At 35.1% G+C, this 26768-nt stretch overlaps 1 protein-coding gene across 4 annotated transcripts in view; it reads left to right on the top strand.

Annotated features, from left to right (window-relative positions):
- Nucleotides 1-26768, top strand: part of SLC38A11 (solute carrier family 38 member 11) — a 51180-nt gene that overhangs the window by 6840 nt on the left and 17572 nt on the right. For 3 of the 4 annotated variants that reach the window (XM_032355792.1, XM_032355791.1, XM_032355790.1), the window contains exons 4-7: nt 970-1104; nt 2030-2095; nt 5881-5987; nt 8066-8145. In XM_032355792.1, the coding sequence (XP_032211683.1) occupies nt 970-1104; nt 2030-2095; nt 5881-5987; nt 8066-8145 (388 nt within the window). Of the gene's footprint in view, nt 1-969; nt 1105-2029; nt 2096-5880; nt 5988-8065; nt 8146-26768 lie in introns of those variants that run through there. The other variant, XM_032355793.1, reaches the window with a different exon arrangement.

Raw genomic sequence — 26768 nt, 5'->3', positions numbered from 1 at the left:
GGACATTTTGAAGAGTGAGAAAAAAGTCCAAGAATCCAGGCTTTAAACAGAGTAAAAGAAACTGATGAAAAACTATATGATTGTTAGAAAATGTGGGAGAAAATCCAAAAGAAAGTGATGTCACAAAGGCCAAGGGAAGGTGATCGAAAAAGGAGAATAATAAACAGAAAAAAAAAAAGTGCTACTGAGGTAGCAAATTAGATTAAGATTTAGGAGGTGTCAATTTGATTTATCAACTTGGAGCTCATTGGTGAATTTGTTGAAAGACAGTTCAATGATTTGGGAGGGAATCAAGGTGGAAAACACATTGCAATGATTTCTGTTTTCTTCTTTGTATTTTAATGGATTTCCAAATTATTTAAAGGATAAAAAAAAATCAACTGTGATGGAAGCATGAGCAAGAAAAAAGAAAAAACAAGAACCACACCTTGTGCATAGCTGTGTACCCAGTACAACTCAAGTGTCATTCTCTTAACCATAGCTATAAAAGGGAGCTACTAGTAGTATTTCATTATAAAACAAATGATCTGATTCTCCTCAATCTATTTTTTTTCTGAATGCTTACATCATTTTTCATTCTTGGTTTTCACACATTGAACGTTTATGATATATTTAATTACCTACATTCTGCTGCTTGGACAGTTGAGGTGCAGCCTGTTAATAGTTGTTACACTAGCTGGGTTGGGAAAGTAAAACCTGATGCTTTGACTCTAGTCTGCGTACCCTCTTCTGTCCAGGTCATTGCACAGATATGTTAAGTGTATTTGCAACTCAACTGAAAAATATATAACTGGAAACACTACTGTTTCATGAAAGGTAATGTTTTATGAAAGGAAAGTAAGCCTTGCCAAGCCAACTGACTGTAGCATTAAACTGAACTCTTCAAAGATTCTTTCTTTAAGTCAAAACACAAAAAACTTTTGTATTAAATGTAGTCTGACATTTCTTTAATGGCTCTTTTTGCCACAGACTTTTCCCTTATTTTACTGATAAAAGGAGGGGCCCTCTCTGGAACAGACACTTACCAATCTTTGGTCAATAAAACCTTCGGCTTTCCAGGATATATCCTCCTCTCTGTTCTTCAGTTTTTTTATCCTTTCATTGGTAAGTTGAACATGAAAATGGAAAGTGTAACTCTTTCATAAACATATAACTATTTCTGAAGAAGGTAGTTTTAATAGGAGAATAAAAATGAATGGGTGAAATTACAGATTTCTTCTGAAGCTGAAATATGTTGTTTTGAAAATCTAAGGGTTTGTGGAAGGCATGTACAAGGCCAACTTGTAGTTTAAATCTGCACTATAATGTGAACATGTCCCCTAGCACTTCTTACATAAAATGTTAATTAACACTCACCAACGACCAAATCGACATCATTTTTTAAAATCAGTAATACAGAAGCTATTGGTCAAACCATTAGCTCCTTATGTCTCCACGGAAGGCTAAGAATGTATTTCCCCCAAATCTGACTTTTTCAAATGAGTGAATATTTGGGAGCCTTCACAATTTTCTATTATTGTTCCTCACTTAGAGCAATGCTTATATTCCTGAAAACATATGTGGAAACTGAACTTTAATAACAAAAATCACATTTTAAATGACTACGGAAACACACTGTTACTTAAAGTTGTTCTGGAAAGAATTCATGAAGTGAAGATGTTTTTGTAACATAAATTGATATTCTCCCGTATATTTGTTGACTAGTTATTTTTGAAATTATACATATTTATAGTCACAATATATATTTGAAAGAGGTGGGGTTATGCCAATATTTGGGAATAACTGATTACTTTCAAAATAGCTTAAGGGTATTAAGGAGGGCATGGGTGATGGACACCAGGTGTTGTATGTAAGTGATGAATCACTAAATTCTACACCTGAAACTAATATTACACTGTATGTTAACTAACTGGAATTTAAATTAAAACTTGGGGAAAAAAATAAAGTGTTAAATGCAAAAAAAAAATCAAAATATTCATGATGAAATATATGCTGGCTTCTTGGTAACTATTGTTTTAATTGTTTTTAGCTATGATAAGTTACAACATAATAACTGGAGATACTTTGAGCAAAGTCTTCCAAAGAATTCCAGGAGGTAAGTCCATGTACTTATTTTATGTGTTATTCATAGTTAATGTGGTTCATAATAATTTACAACCAAAATACTTACAAGTGGAAGGGTTGGATAACTTCAAGTATCTGGCAATATCCATGATCCATTCTGATCCTAAAGCATTAATCTATTTTTTTTTTAAGATTTTAATTACTTATGTATTTGTCAGAGAGAGAGAGGGAGAACACAAGCAGGCAGAGTAGCAGGCAGAGGCAGAGAGAGAAGCAGGCTCCCCACTGAGCAAGGAGCCTGATGTGGGACTTGATCCCAGGACCCTAGGATCATGACCTGAGCCGAAGACAGCGGCTTAACCAACTGAGCCACCCAGGCATCCCTCAGCATTAATTTATTTTTATAGATAGTTTAGTTCTTATTTAGCTGTTTAAAGGGTATCATTACAATTTGTTTTATGCTACATATCACCAACTCTATGTAGTAACATTTTTCATGTACTGTTTTTACTATGCCACTTCTAAAATAAGCAAGCTGACTTTTTTCTCCATCATTTGTATTAAGGTATAATTTAATATAGTAAAATTAACCCTTTTTATTTTATTTTTTTTTAAAGATTTTATTTGTTTATTTGACAGAGAAAGATCCCAAGTAGGCAGAGAGGCAGGCAGAGAGAGAGAGAGGAGGAAGCAGGCTCCTTGCTGAGCAGAGAGCCCAATGAGGGGCTCGATCCCGGGACCCTGAGATCATGACCTGAGCTGAAGGCATAGGCTTAACCCACTGAACCACCCAGGTGCCCCAAAATTAGCCCTTTATAATGTTTAGTTCTGTAACATATAGTTTAACAAATGCTTATAGTCACATATCCACAACTACAATCAAAATACAGAACAATTCCTTTACCCACCCTCCAAAATTTTCCTTATTTGCCTGTGTACAAACCCTCTCTCATCTACAGCTCCTGGCAACCACTGATCTGATTCCTCTCCCTAGTTTTGCTTTTCCCAGAATGACAAATAAATGGCATCATATAGCACGTAGCCTTTCACATCTGGCGTCCTTCACTTAGTATATTGCATTTGAGATTAATCCAAGTTCTGCATTGTATCAGAAGTTTGCTCTTTTTTTTTTTTTTTTAATTGCTGAGAAGTATTCCATCATATGAATGTACAACAGTTTGTCTGTCCCCCAGTGGAGGGACATTTGGGTTGTTTCGTTTGGTGTGATTCTGAAAAACCATTTTGAACATTTCAAGCAGACCATTTCAACATGTGGCACAACCCCATTCCCTCTTTAGCCTTTCACCATATCATGGCAATTTGAATAATTCCAAGAGTCTTTTTGTTTTGAAGGGCTTCTCACCACACTACACAATCCTCATTTCATAGTGACCTACTCTACAGCTGTTATCATAGTTGAAAATGATGTGAAAACACCTTTCCTCTTAGTGCTGAATCACTCCTTCTTGAGACAAACAAACCAAAATAAAACAAAACCTAAAACTAGAAATTGTACTTATTCCTTTCATAGAGTTTAGTGGAAACAGAAATCAGGGAAACTTGAGCATCCAGTCACAGAGCCACTGCTTGCTTGCTGTGTGACCTTAAGAAGTTCAGTGCCCTCTCCGAGTTTTAGTTTCTTCATCTCTGAATAATGGAGTATCACCTGCTTCATAGAATGATTGTGTGAAACAACAGAGGTAATACACACAGCGCTTGGCATGTAGCAGGCTGTCCCAACGCTCTTAGCTCTTAGCAACATCTTCCATTCTAGCCACCAACTACAAATCATGCTTTCATAAACTGAGATCATGAGAGTGGATAGAATACTAAGGAAAAATGCAAAGAATATACTGTCATATATAAAATTTGACCTAATTATGTAAATTTTCTATTTTCATAACCAACTAAGGAAAAAACAAGAAAAAAATATATTCACATGTAAACTGTGATTATCTTTTAATTACAGCATTCATGAGATTTTTGTTTCCTTTGTCGTCTTGGTCTTTCAAAGGAGCATATATTAATTTAGAAAAATCTTGTTATCACTTTATCTTCATTTTAAATGCTTATTAAGGTGTATTTTTTGTTAGAAGATCAGGATAAATAATAGATCTCACCATTAGATCCTTATTTAAAAATGTCCTTTATGGTAATAGAAATCCTCTGTTACTAGGCTCCTCTCTGCTATTCATAGCATTCTATTTCAGTACTTTTCTAGGACTTAGAATTTTCTTAGTGAAGGAAATCTATATTTTCTACCAAACATATTGGTAAAGCAAATGATTTGAAAGGGTAAACAGAAACAAATAGGCAAGTAATTTAATTCAAATTATGCTCGCCAGAAATATGTAAATAGTTGAGTTCAAGGTTTCTGGAACTTGAACTTCCTGTTTTAGTGTTTTGATTCACAACTTTATGATGATTGTTTAGTTATATCTGAGTTAAGCAAATATTCATGATTATTTTATTACAGTATATATATAAGCATGTCACATTTACACCACTTTGAAATTGTATCTGGAAACGTCCCTGTAAGTGAGGTTATTAACCATATGAGAAAATTTAGTCTCACTTACTTTTCCCAGTAATATGTTTCTTTCTTTTTTATCTTTTTTTAAAAAAGATTTTATTTATTATTTATTTGACAGACAGAGATCACAAGTAGGCAGAGAGGCAGGCAGAGAGAGAGGGGGGAAGCAGGCTCCCTGCTGAGCAGAGAGCCAGATGTGGAGCTTGATCCCAGGACCCTGGGATCATGACCTGAGCCGAAGGCAGAGGCTTTAACACACTGAGCCACCCAGGTGCCCCTCTTTTCTTTCTTTTTTTTTTTTTTTCTTAACCACATTCACTTGCTTATTCTGTAGAATTTAGACTTTGCAGAAATAAATGAACAAAGACTTGGTACCACTGGGGACATTTCCAAAACATAATGATATTCCTTCTTTGAAGGAATTCAATAGGAGCTAAAAAATGTAAGCAGTGGTATCTTCCTTGAAATAGCTATATAGCCATATATACTTAACACTGTGATTAGCACAGCCTTAAAAATATATAAATCCTTGGAAGTTTGTCTTATTTTATGTTTACAATTTTTGCTTGTATTTTATGATAAGTGCATGTGCACATATAAGCCGCCTCCCCAACAATACACAATTATGTACTCATTGTGACAGCCAAGACTCTGCAGTGTATACTGGTTTCAGCAGAGCTTCCCGATGGCTTACCTATTTTGCTTCTGTCTACTTTTCTTCAGGGAAACCACTTCTTTCTCAATAAAAGTATAGAAATTGGATATTTTTATCTAAGGCTCCAGTCTTGAAGTTTCAAGCCCTACTGTTTCAGTTTCTCTAGGATACAGAATTTAAATTAAAAAAAAAAGAGTCTCAGAACATGCCCTCCTCTCATGTAGCTTACTTCCAAGAAAAGGAATTTGCCATTAGAGGGTTTTAGACCAAGGGTGACATCGTGTTTTTAGATCTCTGTACCTTCTAGGTTAAAAGTATATTCTAAGGGGACAAGGGAAGGGTAGAAGGAGGAAGACTGATTAGGAGGCTCAAAATAATTTGAATGAAAAATATTATAAGATTATTTGAACTATAGGTTCACCCTTAAGTTATATTATATTTACATTTTTGTGAGTTATTTCAATTTTTACATGGTTTTGTGGGATTTATTTACTCAAAATCTTTGTCATTTAGATAACATTGAAAGTTATTTAAGTCCTTTTTGCCCTTAAATATTTGGCTGTTTCCTTGTATGGCTGGTGTGTTAACTCATACCTATAAAGACTTTATAATATTTATTGTGTTTTAGTTGACCCTGAAAACTTGCTTATTGGTCGCCACTTCATTATTGTGCTTTCCACGGCTGCCTTTGCTCTGCCTTTGTCCTTGTATCGAGATATAGCGAAGCTTGGAAAGGTAACTTATATCTTAAAAAGGCTCAGAAATGCACTTTGTTACCTGCACTGATTATGTCAAACTACTGTCTATGTGGCCAAGTTCTTAATTATAGTATTTATCTTGGTTTCTTTCTTACCTTTCTTTCTAAGGTAGATACTCTGATGTCAGACACTATACTTCCAATTTAGAAAATAAAAAGAACTATACTTATACCAAGTCTAATTTACTGAAAAAATGTTCTGTCATTTTTTATAGATAGTGGTTTAAACAATTTAAAGTTAGACTAGGTATAAGAAGTAAGGATGAGTCACTTCACTGACTCAAAATTTTTTTGTAAACTACGGTGTATTTTTTTTTAATTTTTATTTATTTTTATTTATTTTTATTTTTTTAATTTATTTTTATTTTTTTATTTTTATTTTATTTTTTTAAATTTTTTTAAATTTTTTAATTTTTTTTAACTACGGTGTATTTTAAATATCAATATGTCATGGCTCAATTCACGAGAATTTGATCAGTGTATACAAATCTTATTGCTAAAGAAAAATGATGATGCATTTCTAATGAAACCAACAAAATAATTCTTTAACTACCATAAGGCATCATTAGCCTTTATCTATCCATATTTTTATTTCCTTACTCTAAAGGAGTGTTTGTATTTTATGCAGAATATTATTGGCATTATATCTACATTATGCCAAGCATCCTGATGAGAAGTTTTTAAAAACGGTTCTTTATATATTTTTATGTTCTAATTTGAAAAGTTAAGTGAGTTTTACTTTTCACTGTGATATTTCATGTGTATCCACAGTTATAGCTCCTTCCTTAAGGATCTTATTATTGGTCCTTTTACCCATGGTCCTTCCAGGTAAAGCTGAGAGTGAAGAGATACTCCAAAGTATTCTGACCACTCTACCTTGGTTCCCTAATGGACTTCCAGAAATAAACAAGAGTTCATCAAAAGCAGCTTTTTTGTGAATTATTTAAAATGCTCAACAATTTTCCATTTCCCATGTTGTAGGCACAGATGTTATCTTCTGAGAGCAGAAGGCCAGGCATTCATGAAAAGAAAGCTAATATTCTATCATATTACTAATACCTGAACATCTTTCCCTAAGTGTCCCTTAAAAGTGTCATCTTGGAATATTGAAGTAAATCTCCCAGTGAGTAAACCCAGAGCAGCTAAGAGCCCTGATCTGGAGTCCAGGTGCTTGCATCTGAATTCTTCTGCCACATTCTGTGTGACCTCGGAAATGTTACTTAAAATCCTTTCCTCATTAGATCAGAGGACTCATTACAGAACATTCTTTCTAGTTAAAAACCAACAACCCAGGAAACAAGGCTAATGATAACCAAATGAAATAAAAGCAAATTTACATTATGTTTTTCTTATTAGAGAAAAAAGTAAAAAATGTGCTCATTTATTAAAAAAATTAAGGGCAGAAACACAGATATAATAACGAGTGCACAGAACACATATACACCCAGACCAGTTTATATTTTAACCAGTTGAAACAGTGACAGAATAGAAAGGAAAAAGCAAAGACTTTAGAAACACAGACCAAAGGGCAGAATCAAATAGGAAAACTAGACTAAAAGAACTAGAGAACAGAAGGGAAAAAAGAGAGGCACCCCAAAAGTGTGTGTGAGTGGGTGTGTGTTGGGGGAGGGTGTGTCTTGATACGGGGAAGGTAAGGTAAAGACAAAAGCAGAGGAAGCAAGTATAGATAGGAAAAAAAGCACAAGTCAACACCTAAATAGGACCGAGAAAGAAACAAATTTCATTTGACTTTTATAAACTAAAACCACCAGTTTTGTTTTCTATTCAGTAGGCCACTAAAAACATTTAAAGCCATGTTGCAAGATTAGTCATATATGATACTTGCCTCCCTATTTGGGGAAAAAAAAAATACCACTTCCAATAAAAAGTTACATGCCTGAGATTATCAACAACGGTCTATAAGAAAAAACTACTACAGGATTGTCTAAACAAAAGCTGTATATATGTTTACTCAAGTAAAAAGAGAAACATCTAATATTTTCAATACAATAATCTCTCTTCCAAACTGATAATACCTTTACATTTTCTTTTGCAGATCTCTTTTCTTTCTACAGTTTTAACAACGCTGATTCTTGGAATTGTAATGGCAAGGGTAGTCTCATTGAGTCCATATATGTAAGTTTTGTTGCTATATTGGTTAGTCTTTAATTTATAGCCTTCACATAGATATTTATATGACATATGGTAAATGCTGAAGTATAAAGTAATTATGGTACCAGAAGCACCATTTATCTTTAGTGTTGGACAAAATGAGAGAAGAAAATTACATCTATGCAGACAAGCATTTTCCATTTGGCCCCTCTAAGGCTGATGAAATTAAACTGAGTTTACTTTGTATGTTAATGACCGGTCCTAAGAATTAGAATAAGGAAGAGATTTCGAATAATGAGACGTAGGAATGAAGTAGAGCACTTGGGAGGGAAAATGGTAAGTGGCAGAAATTTTTATATCTATCCCAGTGATGGATTTGTTCTTAACAAAGTTTCACCAATATAGACTGAAGTGAGAAGAATAAAGAATATAGTGGAAGTTTTCTCCATTAGAGGAAACGTAATCACTTGGCAAACCACACTTTATTCTCTACTGAGGTTATATTCTTTGATTATTTTGTGTTAAAATGCTTTTGTCATTTGTGAACTGATGGGGATAGCTTGTGAATGTTGCCTGTGAGGGGGGAAAGAAAAGGAAACCTGTTGAATAACTACCCGTGATAATGTGGTTCCCAAGGTAACTTCTTTTTCCCATTGATTAACTGTCCTGCAAGATCACCTCATTTGCAACTTCATGTGCTTATGTCTGGTTTCTTTGTCTCCCAGGAAGGTTCCAAAAATTGTGCCTCAAATTTATTTGGAAGAAATTATGAAACATATAGTCTAATTGGATTTGCTATAATCTTTCCTTAGAAAAAAACACCTATTTTTTAAAGGATTGAAATAAAAGAGAAAAGCATAAATATCTATCGTGTTTATATTAATGTTTCAAATAACTGAATCCTAGTTCATGGTTGTTTTAGCTCAGGCTTCCAGAAGAAAATACTATAGGGATCTTAAACAACAGAAATTTATTTTCTCATAGTCCTGGAGGCTGCCAGCATGGTCAGGTTTTGGTGAGAGGTTATCTGCCTAGCTGCAGAAAGCTGCCTTCCTGCTGTAGCTTCTCGGGGCAAATCCCTAGAGAGACTGCAAGCTCTCCGGTATCTCTACTTAGAAGGACACTAATCCCATCAAGAATGCCCTGTCCTCAAGACCTCTTCTAAACCTAATTATCTCCAGATACCAGCACAAAGGGGCTGGGGCTTCAATATATGAATTTTTGGAGGGGACACAATTCAGTCCTCTGCAATAGCAGTTTTGAAACGCTCCTAGTTCCCTTCGCTGTGGCCATTTATTCTCTCATTTAGTGAATGCATACTGAATACCTGTTGTGTCTAGCTATTTTGCTGCATGGTGAGAGAGCAGAGACAAAAGTCAGCACCTGTTGCAAGTTGTTCATAATCAAGTAGAGAACATTTTAAAAACAAGAAAGAAGAAAAAAAACAGCAGTGCAGTAGAAGTGCAAAATAGAAGCATTAGGAGCAGGGAACAGTGCCAAAGAAGAGAGTGCTGAATAGTTTGTCTGGATCAGGAAGGGCTTCCTGGAGGAAAAAAAAAAAAAAAAAAAAATAGGATCTGGGTGTTTTGAAAGATGAATCTGAATTGTTTCAGATAGATAAAAGTGTAAAAGGCATTCCAGGCCCAGGAAAGATAAGCATAAAAGCCCAAAAGCTTATGTTAAATTCTATTGACATTTATTTAGTATCTCCTATAATGGTACTGTATTCATCTCTGATTTTCAGAAGCTGAAGTTATGCAACAAAAAGCCAGTGAGTGGGGTGCCTGGGTGGCTCAGTGGTTAAAGCCTCTGCCTTCGGCTCAGGTCATGATCCCAGGGTCCTGGGATCGAGCCTCACATCCGGGCTCTCTGCTCAGCAGGGAGCCTGCCTCCTCCTCCTCCTCTCTCTTAAAAAAAAAAAAAAAGCCAATAAGTATATTGAACAGAATACAATAATTGTTGGTTAATGTTTTTAATCGTGTAAGACTGAACTTTTTTTTTTAGATTTTATTTATTCATTTGACAGAGAGCAAGAGAGCACAAGCAGAGGAAGCTGCAGAGGGAGAGGGAGAAGCAGGCTCCCCGCAGAACAGAGAGTCCAGTGCACCGCTGGATCCCAGAACCCCGGGATCATGACATGAACTAAAGGCAGACACTTGACTGACTAAGCCACCCAGGCACATGAAACAGAACTTTTTTAATTGGAACTTTTATTATGAAAAGTGATTCTAGAGAATAAATTATTAGGTTATAATAAAAGGTCTTATAGATTTGGCAAATATAGTACTGTGAGGCAATACTGAGGAGAAAAACCCAAGTAGATAAAAGTTGGAGATAAATAAATTAATTATTAACTGAGCCCCAAGGGGGCAGTTTAAAACAATGATTTTTCAACTCTAACATCACATTAGAATTACCTAAAAAATACTGATACCAGGGCCCACCTGCAGAGATTCTGAGGGACTTGGTCTAGGAACCAACTCATTATTAAGCAGCTGTGAGTTTGTGAGCCCGCATCTAGAGCCTGTTGGTTTCAAGAGATTAAAATCATGAGTACACATTTGAACTGACATATCATTTCTAAAAATAGACTATAGATTTTGTGTTATTTTAGGCACTGTTGTGCCATTATTTTTCAGGATTCATTCTCCACTTACTGTTTTTATACAACATGTGCTTGAGATACTATTGTGAATATAAAGAAAAAATATCTCTGCTCTGGGGGGCTCACTGTTTAGTGGAGAAGATAAGGCAGCACAAATGACTGTCCTTTAGCCTAGCATATCTTGATACAAAGGAAAGAGGAAGGAGAGGCTGCTTCCTGTTGGTACTAAATGAATTGATTTTATGGCCAAAGAGCTATTTATTTCTGTTGTAAACAAAATGTGGTCTGTATCTTCTAACCTTCCTTGAGCAGTGATATCAGACATCATCTGAGCCTTTGAAATTTTTCTAATAACAGGGATTATTTACTTAACTCTTTCAATATTTAGATGTTAAAGACGTGTGTGTGTGTGTGTGTGTGTGTGTGTGTGTGTGTGTGTTTAATATGTGCTGCCTTTTATTTCTGTTTGAATACTACTGCAAACAACTTCTGTTTGTCCAGATTTACAATCAGGCTAATCAAATCCCATGTTCAAGGGTTGGCATAATAGCTAGTCAGGCAGGCTTCTTTCTGAAATATGACAACCATGAATGCTTATAATCCATAAAACATGAGAAATTCAATACTCCATGTGTGTTTTTCCTCATTTTTGGTTCAGAAGAATGATCAGAAAAGCTGTACTTTTTCATAGGGCTTTTTAAATGGTATTTGGAAAAGATCTTTAAACCCGCTATCAGAAAAGAGGAAGGTCTGTAATGGCTACTGGTGTTGACCTTGTTACTATGGAAACATCTTTTTAGTAGTTGTGTTTTAAAAATAAAACACAATTCAATTTCCTTTTCTATAACTCATAAGGCTATAAATTCTGCTTTTTGATATGATTTCAAATATCTTCTAGTCCAATGACTTTCAGTTCTCTTTGGAAATAATGTTCATTTTTATTGTATTTTCTAACCTTTTGCTTTCTTAAAAACTGAGGTGGCAAGGCAATTTAATTGCTTTCTAGAAAGTGTGCTAGTATCAAAATGCAATGACAGTTCTTTCTTTTTTTCAAACTACAATTGGGGGCATTATTACTGTGAAAACCTTCATTCTGTGCCTCATTAGTATTCCATTCTTTACATTCAGAATGGAAATGATAGCATGCAGTCCAAATTTACAATTATTTTCTCTTCATCTAACATCTCTTTTACAGCATTTTAATCCTTAATATGGTATTCCAAATATAATTCCAAAAAGTGTGTCGTACTTTCAACAGGCATTTATGCACATAAAATGTGCCATCTCCAAGCATCTTGAGGCATGTTAGTTTCTTTACCCCTTATCCATTCTAGCCATGAAGTTCTACAGTTTGATGCTCTCATAAAGAGGATCTAGAGAAGATTAAAAAAAAGGATCAGAAAAAAAAATTGGTAAAGATAGGGGAATGGTGCATATTTGAAAAAGGAAATGATTAGTTCTGTCATACACTAGCCATTGATTTTTTATGATTAAGTTATTGCCCTTTTGTTACAAAAGACAGCAACTAACTGCTTAAAAAAGAAAATCTATTATCTCTCATAACTTTAAAGTTCATGAATATTCCTGTTATTAGATTTGGTTGCATTTAAGAGTTTAATCAATGAAATCAGACATGGTTTCTTTTTTTTCACTTCTTGGCTTTGATTCCTGTTTTGTCACCAGTTTCTGAAAGGTTCTCCCCTCATTGTGATGAGATGGCAGTGGCACAACCATTTCATCCATCTTTTCAAGTCCAAGTCCTTAAAAAGACAATGAGCTTTCCCTTTATGTTACCTCCAACCTTACTTCCAGTGTGAGTTCTGATTACCTCCAGTGAGGACCCATTATGATCCCAAACCCTAACATCATGGCCTACGCTGACTTGCTCGGGTTTATGTTATATGCCTACCCTTGATGCTAAGGATATGGTCAGCCCCCCACCCCTTAAAGCACATGGACTGAGAGTAGAGGAAAAGGTGGTCCCAAAGTCAAGGCAATGATGCCAGGAGAAGAGGAAGTAGCCACCAGCATAGTACAAGCTATAGATGTCCACTTCAGTTGACAGGAGGTTATTGGTAACCTTTAGGAGTAGTAATCAAATGATATGGGTAGACATCAGGTTAGAAAGAATTAAGATGAAAGTGAATGATAGGGAAGTGAATTGGACAAATACCCATCTCCTTTTGTTTTTTAAGAGCATCAAGGAATGAAAATAACATGACAAAATAGTGGCTTGAGACAGTAAGGTCTCCAACAAATACTTTTTTCTTTTTTTAACCATGGTAGATATTGAACTTGTTACTTGTTATATGTCAAGCCAAAAGATGGAACCCATGTCCACCAGGAGATCTTGAAAAGTTGGAATTTATAATAAAGAGCAATCCTTAAAGAAGAATTGGGATGCTTCTTCTTCCTCTTGAAATAATAAGATCGAATATAGAGAGTAAAATATGGTTACATTCTGAAGACCAGTGAAGGGCATTTGAATATACATGGCCAGTAGGCTCTGTTTTTTAGAGATGAGGTTTTTATCTCAGAGGGTGGTGGACAGAGGTATGTTCAGAACCTGAATATTTTAGTTGGTTATATTTGGAGGTTTCACCACAGGAAGTGAGAAGGGATCTACACAATGGAATAAAATAATCATACTATATGTTAAATTATCTTGCATATTTTATGTCTTTCAGACAATTGTAAGCTCCATGAGAACAAGGTCACATTTGCTTTTTCTGCATCATATATCCATTATTCAGCACAGTGCCTAACACAGAAGTACAATTGCAGCAAAAAAATTGTCAAATGATCCCTTGAATAAACCAAGGGGCCCTTGAGCCTTTTGTTTTTGGTTGATTCAACTTGGAAATTAACTAACCATACTTTTGAAGTAATGAGACAATAAAGATTATCCTAGGATAATAAAAATTTCATGCAAAAGCATTCCCTGTCAAAAAAATTTTTCCTAACCCTACTTCCACGCTAGCAAAATCAGCTAACTCATTTGCTAAAATACCATTCAACTCCAAGCTTCAGCAACACTGTTAGAATTAGTGGTACATTTAACCAGACAGATTGCATACGTGAAGCAACAAATAGAACCATCATTTGGCTTAAGCCTACAAGCAAATAGGAAAAAACAACTGCAAGACGATATATTCTCAGAGAAGATTAGTCCAGTCACTATGCTAGTGGAGCTGGAGGAATAGTCTAGGCTACTCCATGCTAAGAACTTACTCCACTCATCATCAATTATTTTTATTAATGGCTGCCATAGTGAGTTTTGCCACCTGTCTGTTATTTCCAGGAAGAAGTCAGACTGGTCTGTGATATATAGATTCATAACCAAAAAGCAAAAATAGAACAGTCTGTTGTTTCAGTCAGACTGTTAATAATATTTCAAGCATTTATGAAATATCTAAGCTGATGCCAGTCACTTATCTAGGTATTCAGGCTATGAAGATGAAGAAAACACAGTCCCTGACCTTAGATACCTATAGTTTATGTATGGGGAAAATAGACATTTGGAAGAGAATTTCAATATAATAATTAATGGACTTACGGGAAAATGCCTTGGAAACAGAGAAAGGGCCCTTAGTTCAACCTGGGTAGTCAGGTAATAATATTTCAACACAAGCGAATATGTGATCTGCTGCTTGAAAAAATGTACGAGTGTTAGTTGGATCAAAAAGGAAAGTGGAGAGAGGTTGAAATCTATTGCTGGCAGAAGTGTGAGACCCAGACATGTGATGTGTATATTGGGAGAAGCAGTTCAAGGTTTTAACACTGGGAGGGACTGGAGAGGAGGGGTACTGCCATTGGCTGAGGAACTATCAAATGAAAATAAAGTGCTGCCCTTGAGAATTTTCTCAAAAACTCTATTTTGCTTATATTACTCCTCAAATATATATTTTATCACAGTTTTAACAATAGTCGTATCCCCATGTTGCCTCATTTGAAAAACTACTGAAGATGGTACTTTCCTGATCCACTGACCCCCATTCTCCCATCACCACCACCTCTGTGGCTTCTGTGTTTAAGAACTAACTAGACTGGTGATTCTGAGCTGAAAGTTTGGCAAGACTGTGCAAAGAAATGATCGTAGACAGGTTGGCAGAGACCAACAGGAAGGAAAACTTCATGTGTAGTGCTAGGAAATTTGAATTTGTTCTTTAGCCGATGGGGCATTATTTCTTCAGCAGGAGAGCAACTGGAGCAAGTCTCTATATCAATGGACGCATCTTACAACAGAGGTGAGGATAGATTAGAAGTACAAAGACTTGGAAGGAAGCTATCTATAGCAAGGATCCAGCAAAAGAAAACTTAACAGTATAAGCACAAGGCTGGTAGAAATGAAGAAGAAGAAGAGAAAGGTGATGCCCAGGTGTCCCGCTTGAACAACCAGACTGTTAAATGGTCCAAAACTCACCATCAAAGGGAGAAAATGGGAGAGTCTGTTTAGGCAATTAGCGTTTGCTTACTGGGTCAGCCACCTTTTTTAGGATCCGGGGCTATGAAGACCAATATAACACAGTCCCTGTCTGTGGATCCCTTATAACTCATTGGGGGTGAGGTAGGGCAGATAAACACATAAAAGGTAACCTCAATAAACTGTTTAATAGAATTAAGAGCATGGTGCTATAGAAACATAGAGGAAGGAAGGACCCTAGCTTCTTTTAACAACTCCTAGTTGCTAACTAGGAGAGGAAGCAGGTCTGGGATGATAAACGTTCAATGTTTTAGTATCTTAATTTTGAATAACTCTTGGAATGGGGAAGAAAACAAAGGAGAAGTCATTCAGTGTTTTGGAAATGCAAGTTGAGTTTAAGGAGAGTCTGGAAGATTGTACAGGAACAATGTGTAAGGTGAAGAATGGTGTAACCCAAGGAGAACCCACTGAAAAAGAATTATCTGGAACTCAGATCTGAAATTCACATTGTATTTTAATTTAATAACATTTTGTGATAAACATACTAGAGAACCAAAAACAACTCGTAATTCTAACAAATTTTCATTCCATTAAAAAGTGAAGTGTGCCCCCTCACATCCATTCTCTGCCTTTTAACCCCAACTCACAGAAACAGTTAACACCAACTTTTAAATAGTTCACAGTGGAATTAGAGCCAATAGTGGGAAAAAAGGAAAAAGTAGATAAAAGAATAAGAATTAAAAGTGATTGGTGTCCCAAATGGAAAACAGGAAGTCTTTGTCATGTTTATGGTGCCAAGTTGTGCAAACTTTTTGTAGGATTCATATAAAAAAGCAAAATTACATTTTGCCCCCCAAAAATCAGCATAATGTTTTATGTAAATTTTAATTCAAGATTAGCTTTACATAAAATTTTTTTTAAAAAAGAATCAGCTTTGACGTTTCAAGTGATTCCCAAGAAGAACTTTCTTGAACAGCTTTATATGTTGACATAAACCACGATTGTTTATAGAAGAGAGTCAGAAGAAACCAAACTGGAAACAAAGAGGTGGCAGAGAGCTGTCAGCTGATGCCCCAGCTGGGGAAGTGGACAGACCTACATATGTCATTAATAGCTTGTGTATAATTCCTGGTGTGACAGGAAATGGGAGCCTTTGTGGACCAGCCAGACCACTTAACCCCTGGATGTGTATATGGTTGAAGAGGTTAATATGTAAATCTCTTAGCAAAAATGTAGGCTCTGCTGAGATCATATGATCCAGGAGGTGCCTACGTGTAGCCCAAAAGAGTTTGGGCAGGTACTACACAGAAGTGGATGTTTGATCCTCCTGATCAGAGATCTGACGTTCTAGGGATCAGAAGCAATCCCCTTGAACCTTGTTTTCATAAGTATGTGAAGACTGGAGATCTATTTGATGGGACCTGCTTTCTGCTGTTTTGCCTTATTACTACTCAGCTGTTGTGGAGATAAGGTGGAGTTTGCCTTTCAATATAGGATGAAATGTGAATCCAAGAATCCAAACTAAAATACTTTTGCAAAGTAAATTTATCTCCCCTAAATCTCCCCACTCCCATCCACCTCCATACCCACAAAAGGTTTCTGAAAAGAATATAACTAAGCATCTGACTGGATTTTCTGGAGTAAGGGAAGCAGTCATTCTTTTGAAAATAATTTACCATACAAGGATGCAAAGCACTATAAGCCAATCTCTATTTTTGTTAATAGTAAAATACACTAAAACACTTGAAGCATTGTGCCTTAAATGATTTAAACCTTATAGTAAACCTCTGTTATGTGGCTGTGATCTATTTGAAATTTTGCAAGAGATTTTATAGGATCCTACTTCTTCCTGGTAGTGCTTTATTTGGATTTATTTTTTCCCAAAAGAATACATTCACAGGGCACCTGGGTGGCTCAGTGGGTTAAGCCGCTGCCTTCGGCTCAGGTCATGATCTCAGGGTCCTGGGATTGAGTCCTGCATCGGGCTCTCTGCTCAGCGGGGAGCCTGTTTCCCTCTCTCTCTCTCTGCCTGTCTCTCTGTCTACTTGTGATCTCTCTCTGTCGAATAAATAAATAAAATCTTTAAAAAAAAAAAAAGAATACATTCACATATTTTTATAAAATCAAATATTATAAATGACTTTTAATGAAATAGAGACTCCTCATACCAAATCCTTTTCTATTTCAAGTGTGTCTTTTGACATTTACATCTTCACTTCTGCGTAATATGCTTGTCAACTGTTACTTCCTCTCTTATATACTAGATGAAGATTTCTCTCTCCTAAATTATCTTGCTTTTTAAAAATGAAACAAGACGAAACCAGAGAGGGAGACAAACCATAAGAGACTCTTAATCTTAGGAAACAAACTGCTAGAGGGGAGGTGGGTAGAGGGGTGGGGTAACTGAGTGATGGACATTGGGGATGGTATGTGTTGTAGTGAGCAGTGGGTATTATATAAGACTGATGAATCACAGACCCGTACCCAGGACGTAAGTAATACATTATATGTTAATTAATTGAATTTAAATTAAAAAAAAAAAACTAAAATAACTAACTAACTAAATAAATAATGTAGAACATTTAAAAAAAGAAATATATCCAAAGAAAAGATGAGTACAGAGTGACAGGATGTCCACAGCTGTGGCCAACTAATCTTAATTCTCTTTTGTGTACCAAAAAAAAAAATAATAAGTAAAAAATATTTATCTTTCCTTTTGACCATACCCTAATATGTGGAGATAAATACCATATTCAAAAGTAGTTATATATTTCTCTTTGGGAACATTTTTTTTTTCTCCTAGAATAAATACTTGCTTTTGATTGTAGTGTTTTGGTTTTTTTTTTTTTTTTAAGATTTTATCTTTGTATTTGAGAGAGAGAGAGAGAGAGAGAGAAGGGAGAGCACAAGCAGGCGGAGCAGCAGAGGGAGAGGGAGAAGCAAGAACTTGGGATCATGACCTGAGCTGAAGGCAGATACTTAACCAACTGAGCCACCCAGGTGCCCCTTTGATTCTGTTTTTAACCATGTTTACCTGGATGTCCAGTTTAGCTTTTTCTTTTTCTTTTTTTTTTTTTTTCAAAGACTTTGAGGTTTTTTTGAAGAAGTTTTAGGTTCACAGCAAATTTAAGAGGAAGGCACAGAGATTTTCTATATACTCACTATCCACACACATGCATAGCCTCCCCCTTTCCAGATCACCCCCCCGCCCCGAGTGGTACACTGGTTGCAATTGATGGACCCAGATTCATATATCATAATCATCAAGGTCTATAGTTTATAACAGAGTTCACTTTTGTGTTGTACATTCTGTGTGTTTATACTAATGTATAATGTCATGTATCCATCATTATATTATCAAGCAGACTATTTTCTTCACTGCCCTAAAAATCCTCTGTGCTCTGTCTATCCACACCCTTTTCCCAACCTCCAACCCTAAGCAACTACTGATCTATTTTCTGTCCCCATGGTTTTGCCTTTCCAGAATGAAATATAGTTGGAATCATACAGTGTGCATGTAGCCTTTTCAGAGTGGCTTCTTTCAATTAGCAATATGCATTTAAGATTTCTTCATGTCTTTTCATGGCTTAAAAGTGCGTTTTTTTAGCACCAAATAATGTTCCTTTGATTGGATGTACCACAGTCTCTCTACTCACCTACTGAAAGACATCTTGGTTGCTTCCAAGATGGGGCCACTGTAAATAAAGCTGCTGTAAACATCGTGTGCACATTTTTGCCTGAACAGAAGTTTTCAAATCCTTTGGTAAATAACAAGTAATGCAAGTGCTGGTTTGTATGGTTAGAGGGTGTTTGTTTTTTAAGAAATCACCAAACTGTCTTCCCAAGTGGCTGTGTGATTTTGCATTCACTCTAGTAATGAATGAGTCTCTTTTATTCCCCATCATGATCAACATTTGGTGTTGTTAGTGTTCTGGATTTTGACCATTCTAATAAGTACGTAGTGGTATGTCATTATTGTTTTAATTTGCATTTCCTTGATGACATATGATATGGTTCATCTTTTCATATATTTACCTCCTGTATATATTCTTTGGTGAGGTGTCTGTTAAGGTCTGTGGCCCATTTTCATGTGGATTGTTTGTGTTCTTATTGTTGAGTTTTAAGTGTTCCTTCTACATTTTAGATAAGAGTGTTTCATGAGATGTGTCTTTTGCAAATATTTTCTCCTAGTTTAGCTTTTGATTTTGATCATTTTTGTTATTCCTTCCCCAAATGCTCCAACATGTAAAGTAATCTACAGATTTTATTATTTCTCCTGGAGACCTCCCTCCCAGAGCCTTCCACCTCCTTGTTCTTTTCTGAATGGATTGATTTCCATTTCCTGCCCCAATGTCATTCTAGGCTTCCTTTTACCTCTTTTTTGTGTTAGATGCCTTATCCTTGGATCTCATGTCTTTAATTTTTCTTTATTTTCTCCATTTTCCCCAGCTCTCTGACATAGCTTTTTGTTGTCTGTGAGTCTTGCACACACGAGTGTTTCAGCTTTTTCATCATGAGCTCCCTCTATGTGCTTGTTACTTCTTCCATTCTCTGCAGTTACCATGAAGCATCTGCTTTCCTGTTCCCAAAGGTCTTTTCCACCGATGGCTCTTTTCCATTATCCCCTCCCCCATGGATGTATCTCCATTTTAAATTCCTTTAATATCATTTTAGTAAGGTCTGAGGAGGAAAGATAGTAAATGTATGTGGCCCATCCACCATGTTCTTTAGATGTCCAAATTTAACTTTTGATGGATTAATTTGCCTGAGGATTTAAGTACAAATTCAGACATTTATTTGAAAATATGTTCTTCTTTTTAGAGAAGTAGTTGTTGTTGTTATTATTATTATTATTTATTTGTGTGTGTGTGTGGAGCTTGCAACTATGACATGATGGAAGTAGATCTACTATACATGTACCCCAGTGGAGTACGATTAGAAAATTCTGTCTCAAAATTTATCCAGTTACTGGATTATGCAATCCCCTTCTCTAGTTCTTAATTTATAGCTGTTATTATGCTATTACTGGATTGAGAGATTAGGAAAGAAAAGAAAAAACAACTACCATCTGTATTGGCACTTGATTTAAAACTTCGTGAAGAGATAGCTATGAAAAACAATGACTAACCTAAGACTTTATCTTTTTTTGATGGGTATTTCTTTATTCAGCACCCAAAATGGGGAATTGATTATTTCTGCCTGTCCTTTATGCATTCAGCAAAAGTTACTGTGTCTTCTATATTGCAAAAATCATGAGAAAATATTTCCTATTGCTTCCAAAGACTATTAAATACACATATGCACGCACACATGCTTGCCTCAAGATTTTATATGTGTTTGGCTCTTACACCTTATTAAAACAAAATACAGAACTTCCAAGCAATTGATGAAAGTGAAACTCTTGAGTTTGCTGATGAGGTTGGTAGCCTCTGGCTATCTCTAAGAAGGTAGTGCTAAGTGTTTAAGAAATGAAATTAAATGTCACTGTACTTATATTTTATCAATGCCAATGATAAAATATATTCTTTCATAATTTTCTCTGTGGTAAAATACAAAACTAACTTTTATCTTAGCAAGATTGACAGAATAAAACCTTTTCTATAATTTAAAATTGATATAACAAAAAACAATAAGATCCCTTGATTTGTGTACGTGATCCTGCTTGCGTGTATGTATAGATAGAAGCTTTAAAATGTAAAATTTTACGTAAAATTTTATGTAAAAATGTAATTTTAAGCTTTTTTTATTTTAAGTGATTAGTCTAAGATATTATCTGGTGATTAAATCATCTAGCAAGATGTCAAATATCTTCAGGTTTAATGAGTGCCCTCTTTTACTGAAACATTTAATTATCTTCCCTTGGCGGTAGTCTCCACACCACCTAGCAGATCTTACCAACACAGAGCTACTGTTTTGGGGAGACTGAGGGCTGAGCTAAGGTATAAGCCCTGGAATGAGGTGAGCAGCTCCCCATACCCTGAGATTGTCGAAAATGGCTTTATGAGGCTGGAGTTTGCACCAATTCAACAGACCCACTTGTGCAGAAAATTGGTCTGTTGGACAGAATACTGAATATTTACTGTGACTATCCAAAGAATAAATGAATCATTTCATCCTTTTCATTATTATCAACCAAATGATTGCCCATTGGGTAGCATGTCTGTCTATTTTCAAGATTAATCATTCATTTATTTTAAGTAAAACAGCTCATCTTCCTCAAGGTCCCTTCATTCTCCAAAGGAATATAAATACCATGAAGAAGTTTGCATTTTGTGTACTTGCAGGTACTACAGCTAGACTAAAACATGTATTGTTACTTTAATGATAACATAAGGAAAGGGATAAAGAGTAGAAGGAAGTCACCTCCAACGTTGATTGTACACTATATAATACACTCTTTCATTCATTTTCTCATTTAACCTTATGTCAGATATGTAAATAGAATGAATAATATTGTCTCTATTTAACAGAGAAAACTGAGACCAGTGTCATTAAGTAAGCTGCCCCAAGGTACTCTGCTAGTATGGCATAATGCTAAGATTTAAATCCAAGTCTGTCTGACCTCAAAGCCTGTTTTTTTTTTTTGTATGTTTGTTTTTGTTTTTGTTTTTTCCATTACAGCTTTCTGTTTCCCATTTGGTTTTTCTTAGTTGTGAGAAAGGTTGTCCTTCACAGAGGAAATTAAGTTCATTATTGTTTTCGTTGTCCTTTACCGATATTAACCACAGTCTGTCTGTGGTCAGCAAATAATCACAGTAAATAAAAGAAGCAGGTAGAAACCACGTAGAGGTAAAAAGCTAGTCCATTCATCAGCAGGTAACATTAACACTTGCTGAAGAGATTCTGTTGACCTCAGTGGACTAATTTCAGAATTATTGGCTTCCATTGCAAACTCTAGACACACACCAGTGAATGCAGTTGGTTTCAGTTCCTCAGGGAAATAAACTTCAACAGTAGCAGTAGAAGAATCTAAAACAAAGACGAATTGGAGAGTAGTTCTTATTTGGGGATTTTTTTCAGAAGAAAACTTGCCTCACTTTGTACAAAATAAATACTCCAGAAGAGTTGTATGTTAATTAGTATGTTTGAATTTGAATGATCATTTGAAAGCCATTCTCTGTTAATGGATAATTTAGTGTGAATTATACTTTGTTTTAAAAAAGCACTCATCCTATAATCTGATTATTTAATACAAATTAAATTTCATTTATTTGATTCATATTTTATAGTATTTCGGTTATGACTATTATGTACTATGTCTTTTCTGCCAGGTCTCTATTCATAATAACAATTTCAGTTTGTTTCTCCCAGTTTGTTGGGGTTTTTGTTGTTGTTATTGTTGTTTTGCTTTTTTTTTTTTTAATTTTGAAGAAGCTCTGATATCCATGGTTCTTTATAAGTTAACAAAGTATTTGTTCTCTTTATCGTTATACTCAACTCCACCATTCTTCTACTTGCCTTCAGAAAATTCAAGTGGTAAACAATACTGAAATATATAGCATAAGCTATACTATAGGAAAAAAGGTTTTTTAAGCTTTAATTAATTTATTTGACAGAGTGAGAGAGCACAACAGTGGTGGGGGAGGGATAGAGGGAGAGGGAGAAACAGGCCCTCCACTGAAGAGGGAGCCCACCAAATGGGGCTTGGTCCCAGGACCCCAGGATCATGACCTGAGCCAACTGAACCACCCACGTACCTCTACACAATGGAAAAAATAAACCTGTTTAGGTAATTTCTTTAATTCTTTCAGACCATTAGAAAATAATTAGGTTTCCCAGGGTGACTGGGAGGCTCAGTAAGTTAAGTGGCTGCCTTTGGCCCAGGTCATGATCCAGAGGTCCTGGTATTGAGTCCCTGCTTGGTAGGGGACCTGTTTCTCCTCTCCCTCTCCCTCTTCCCCTCCCCTCCCACTCATGTTCTCTCTTTTGCTCACTCTTTCTCTGTCAAATAAATAAATAAAATATAGAAAAAAAAAAGAATTGGGTTTCTCAACAAAAGTTATCTATATGATTCCTTCTAGGTCTGTATTGCCCAGTATAGTAGTAACTAGTCACATGTGACTATTTAAATTACATAAAATTAAATAAAATTAAAAGTGAATTCCATAGAGGTGCCCGAGTGGCTCAGTCATTTAAGCATCTGCCTTCGGCCCAGGTCATGATCTCAGAGTCCTGGAATCCAGCCCCACATCCAGCTTCCTTCTCAGCAGGAAGTCTGCTTCCTTCTCTCTCTCTTTTTCTCTTCCCCTTCTTTTGCCCCTCCCCACTGCTCGTTCTCTCTCTCTCTCAAATAAATAAATAAAATCTTAAAAAAAAATTAATTCCTCAGTCACACTAGCCATTATTTCAAAGGCAAGGCTCAAGAGCCACATGTGGTTAGTAGTAACCATATGGGATGGCAAAGGTATAGAACATTTCCATCATCACAGAAAGCACTATTATACTGTGCTATTCTAGATTATGATATAGAATATACTCCAAGATAGTTGATTTCTTTCTTTTGTCTTTTTTTTCTGCAGTAGCCTCAGTGATTTATAAGAGTGATTGCTACATTGGTAGTGGTCAACAAATATTTGTTGAATATTGAATGAATTGAACAAGAGATTGGAAAGCAGGAAGAATGTAGTATCAGTTGTAGAGTATTTATGGAAGTTTAAGGCTAAAAATTAGGTTCAGATCCAGAAAGGTTTTATGTAGAAAATATTGTGTAATCATTTAAAGTTCAGGAAGTGGAAATTGGGCTAGGTCTTTTTGAAATAATTTTCTGTATTTACTTCAATATTTATTAGTAATAGATTATCATATTTAAAAGTCAATCCATTTCTCTTTCCCTGGAGGTAATTATTATTCTTAAATTGGTTTAAATCATTTCTGTTTATGCTCTTATACTTGTACTATGCATTTATGTATTGACAACAATATCTAGTATTGATTAGTATGTTTGTGAAATATACATAAATAACCACTCTGGCAAAAAAAAAAAATGCACATTCTCTTCTATAACTCATCATTTTTCCTTTAGTATTGTATGCCATATATTTCCATATTGATACAGTTAGCACTGAGTATCTTTTTAACTGCACATAAGACACAATTTTATGATTATATCATGTTTTACTTATGGATTGATTTATCAATTCTATTGCTTGAAGTTGAGGTAGTTTCCAAAGTTTGGCTAATAAAAATGATGCACTAGTGAACATGCTTATCCATATCTTTGGGTGCACATGTATGCTTTCCTAGCCTAGAATATATATGTAGAATCATAATTGTTTGCTTGCAAACTTTGAGTACCTTCAGCTTTACTAGATACTATCAAACCTTTCTCCTAAGTGTTTTACAATTTATAGTTCCCTCCATAATAATTGCAAGTTGTCCTTTCCCAGCAATTTATCAACTTTGCTACTGTTGAATTAACTGTGAAATGTCTTTATGGATTTCATTTGAGTTTCCCTGATTATAAAGGAAAGTGAGCAACTTATAGCATAATTATTGACCATTCTCATTTCCTTTTCTGTCAATTGTCTCTTGTTCATTGCTTATTGGAGTATCTTCTATGCATGACAAATTTCATTTCCAAGTCTTTAGCTTATCTTTATGTTTTAACTTTGTATATGGATTATTTTATTATACAAACATTATCAGATTTATCAATCCTTACTTTTATGTTGCTTTTATGGGTTTTTAAAAAGCATATATTTTCTCTTTGAATATCATATTTTATTCTTTGAATTTAAATATTAATTTGGTGGAGAATGGACATCTACATGATATTGAGTCTTCCTATTCATAAATATGGATATGGTATATCTTTTCATTTATACATGTCTTTCTATACAATTATATCATGCCATTACGATTATGCATATCTTTTAAAATATGTAGTGTTTTTATTACCACTGCCATTTAAAAAACATTTTAATTGGTTATTATTTATGTACCTCAACCATATTGATTTTCATGTATCAAATATATATATTTCATATATCCTATAACCTTGCTAAATACTCTTATTAATTCCAGTAGCTTGTCAGTAAATTCTCCTGAATTTTCTGTGTACACAATTCTGTTGTGTTCAAATTATTTATCCATTTCCAATGATTTATGTATCTTAGAACTTCTTATTCTATTGCATTAACTAGGAATTCCTGTAATACAGTCTGGAAGCAGTGATAGTAAACATCCTTATCTGATTTCCACCTTTAATTGTAATATTTCTAAATTTTCACTTTATTTTACTTTTTTTTTATTCATTAAATTTTTTAATTATTTATAAACATATAATGTATTATTAGCCCCAGGGGTACAGGTCTGTTAATCACCAGGTTTACACACTTCACAGCACTCACCATAGCACATTAAATTTTCACTTAAATGTATCATTTGCTATAGATTTTGGAGATATTCCTATCAGATTAAAGAAGTTCTATTTTATTAATAGCTTGCTTAGCATGTTTTTCAAAGTAAATACTAGGTTGTAGGCTCTTCTACATATTTTGAAAGCACATAAGCATTTTTTCTCAGTTAATCTGTTGATGAGATGAATTACATTAATAGATTTTTCTGTTATTGAACAACCTTCGTATTTACTTGAAAAATTCTGTCTAGTTATGACTTTCTCTTACACACTGCTTATTGTATTTGATATTTCATTTTGTGTTTCAGCATCTATAGTCTAAAATCAGAGCAGTATATAACTTCATTTTCTCAATCATTGTGGGTATCAAGTTTCCAGAAATCTCTAAATATGTCAAGAAACTTACACACACACACTCTCTTCTCTCTCTCATTCTTTTTCACACATGTGCGTGTGTGTGTATGTGTGTGTGTAGCTAGTTGATTCTGCAACTAATTCTAATTTCAGGCTATTTTATAAAATATCAGAAAGCCATATTCAATGTCCCTTGCCTTAGATTTGGATGCCCAGCTCTGTGCTGGGTGTTGAACCTGCTTAAGATTTTCTCTCCCTCTCCTTTTGTCCTTTGCCCCCGCCCCACGTCACTTGCTCTCTCTCTCTCTCTCAAAAATAAAATAAATGAATAAACAAATAAATCATAAAATCAGCATCATTAAGGCAAACGCAAAAAATTCAAAATTGTCTCTATGTACCAGTTCATACTCCATCTTGGAATATATCCAGTGCAACATATGGGCAGGAAAGAGTTTAAAAACTTGGAGGAAGAAAAATAAAAATCAAACTCCTACATTTTCATTACTAATAAGTGAGTTAAAAAGTAAGACACCACTATAATCTGTACTTAAGGGAAAAATGAGTATTAATCATGTGCAGATACCCTAACAGAGAAAGTAGGTATTTTAAAACATATTAAAAAGCTTACAATCTTCCAAGTTTCTGTAGTTTTTAGTGCTGCTTGCTTTTCTGAATCTTTTTTTTTTTTTTTTTTAAAGATCGTGAACAAAGTCTGTGGTTTTCCATAATAACCTTGGAATTTGACAGGTGTGCTCTTATCGGTTCATGTTCACTGCAGTAAGAATAGTGGAGGCAGCAGGTGGCAGCAGCTCCCACTCAAAAAACCAGGAATCACAACAAGTCTTAGAGCAGCCTGAGGCCTCCCTCCCAGGCGAGCTAGTTCTTTTGTGCCTGTAACTGCGCATTTC

This window comes from Mustela erminea, chromosome 8 (genome assembly GCF_009829155.1).
Source record: "Mustela erminea isolate mMusErm1 chromosome 8, mMusErm1.Pri, whole genome shotgun sequence".
NCBI classification, from domain to species: domain Eukaryota; kingdom Metazoa; phylum Chordata; class Mammalia; order Carnivora; family Mustelidae; genus Mustela; species Mustela erminea.
This window is presented reverse-complemented; position numbering and strand designations above follow the sequence as displayed.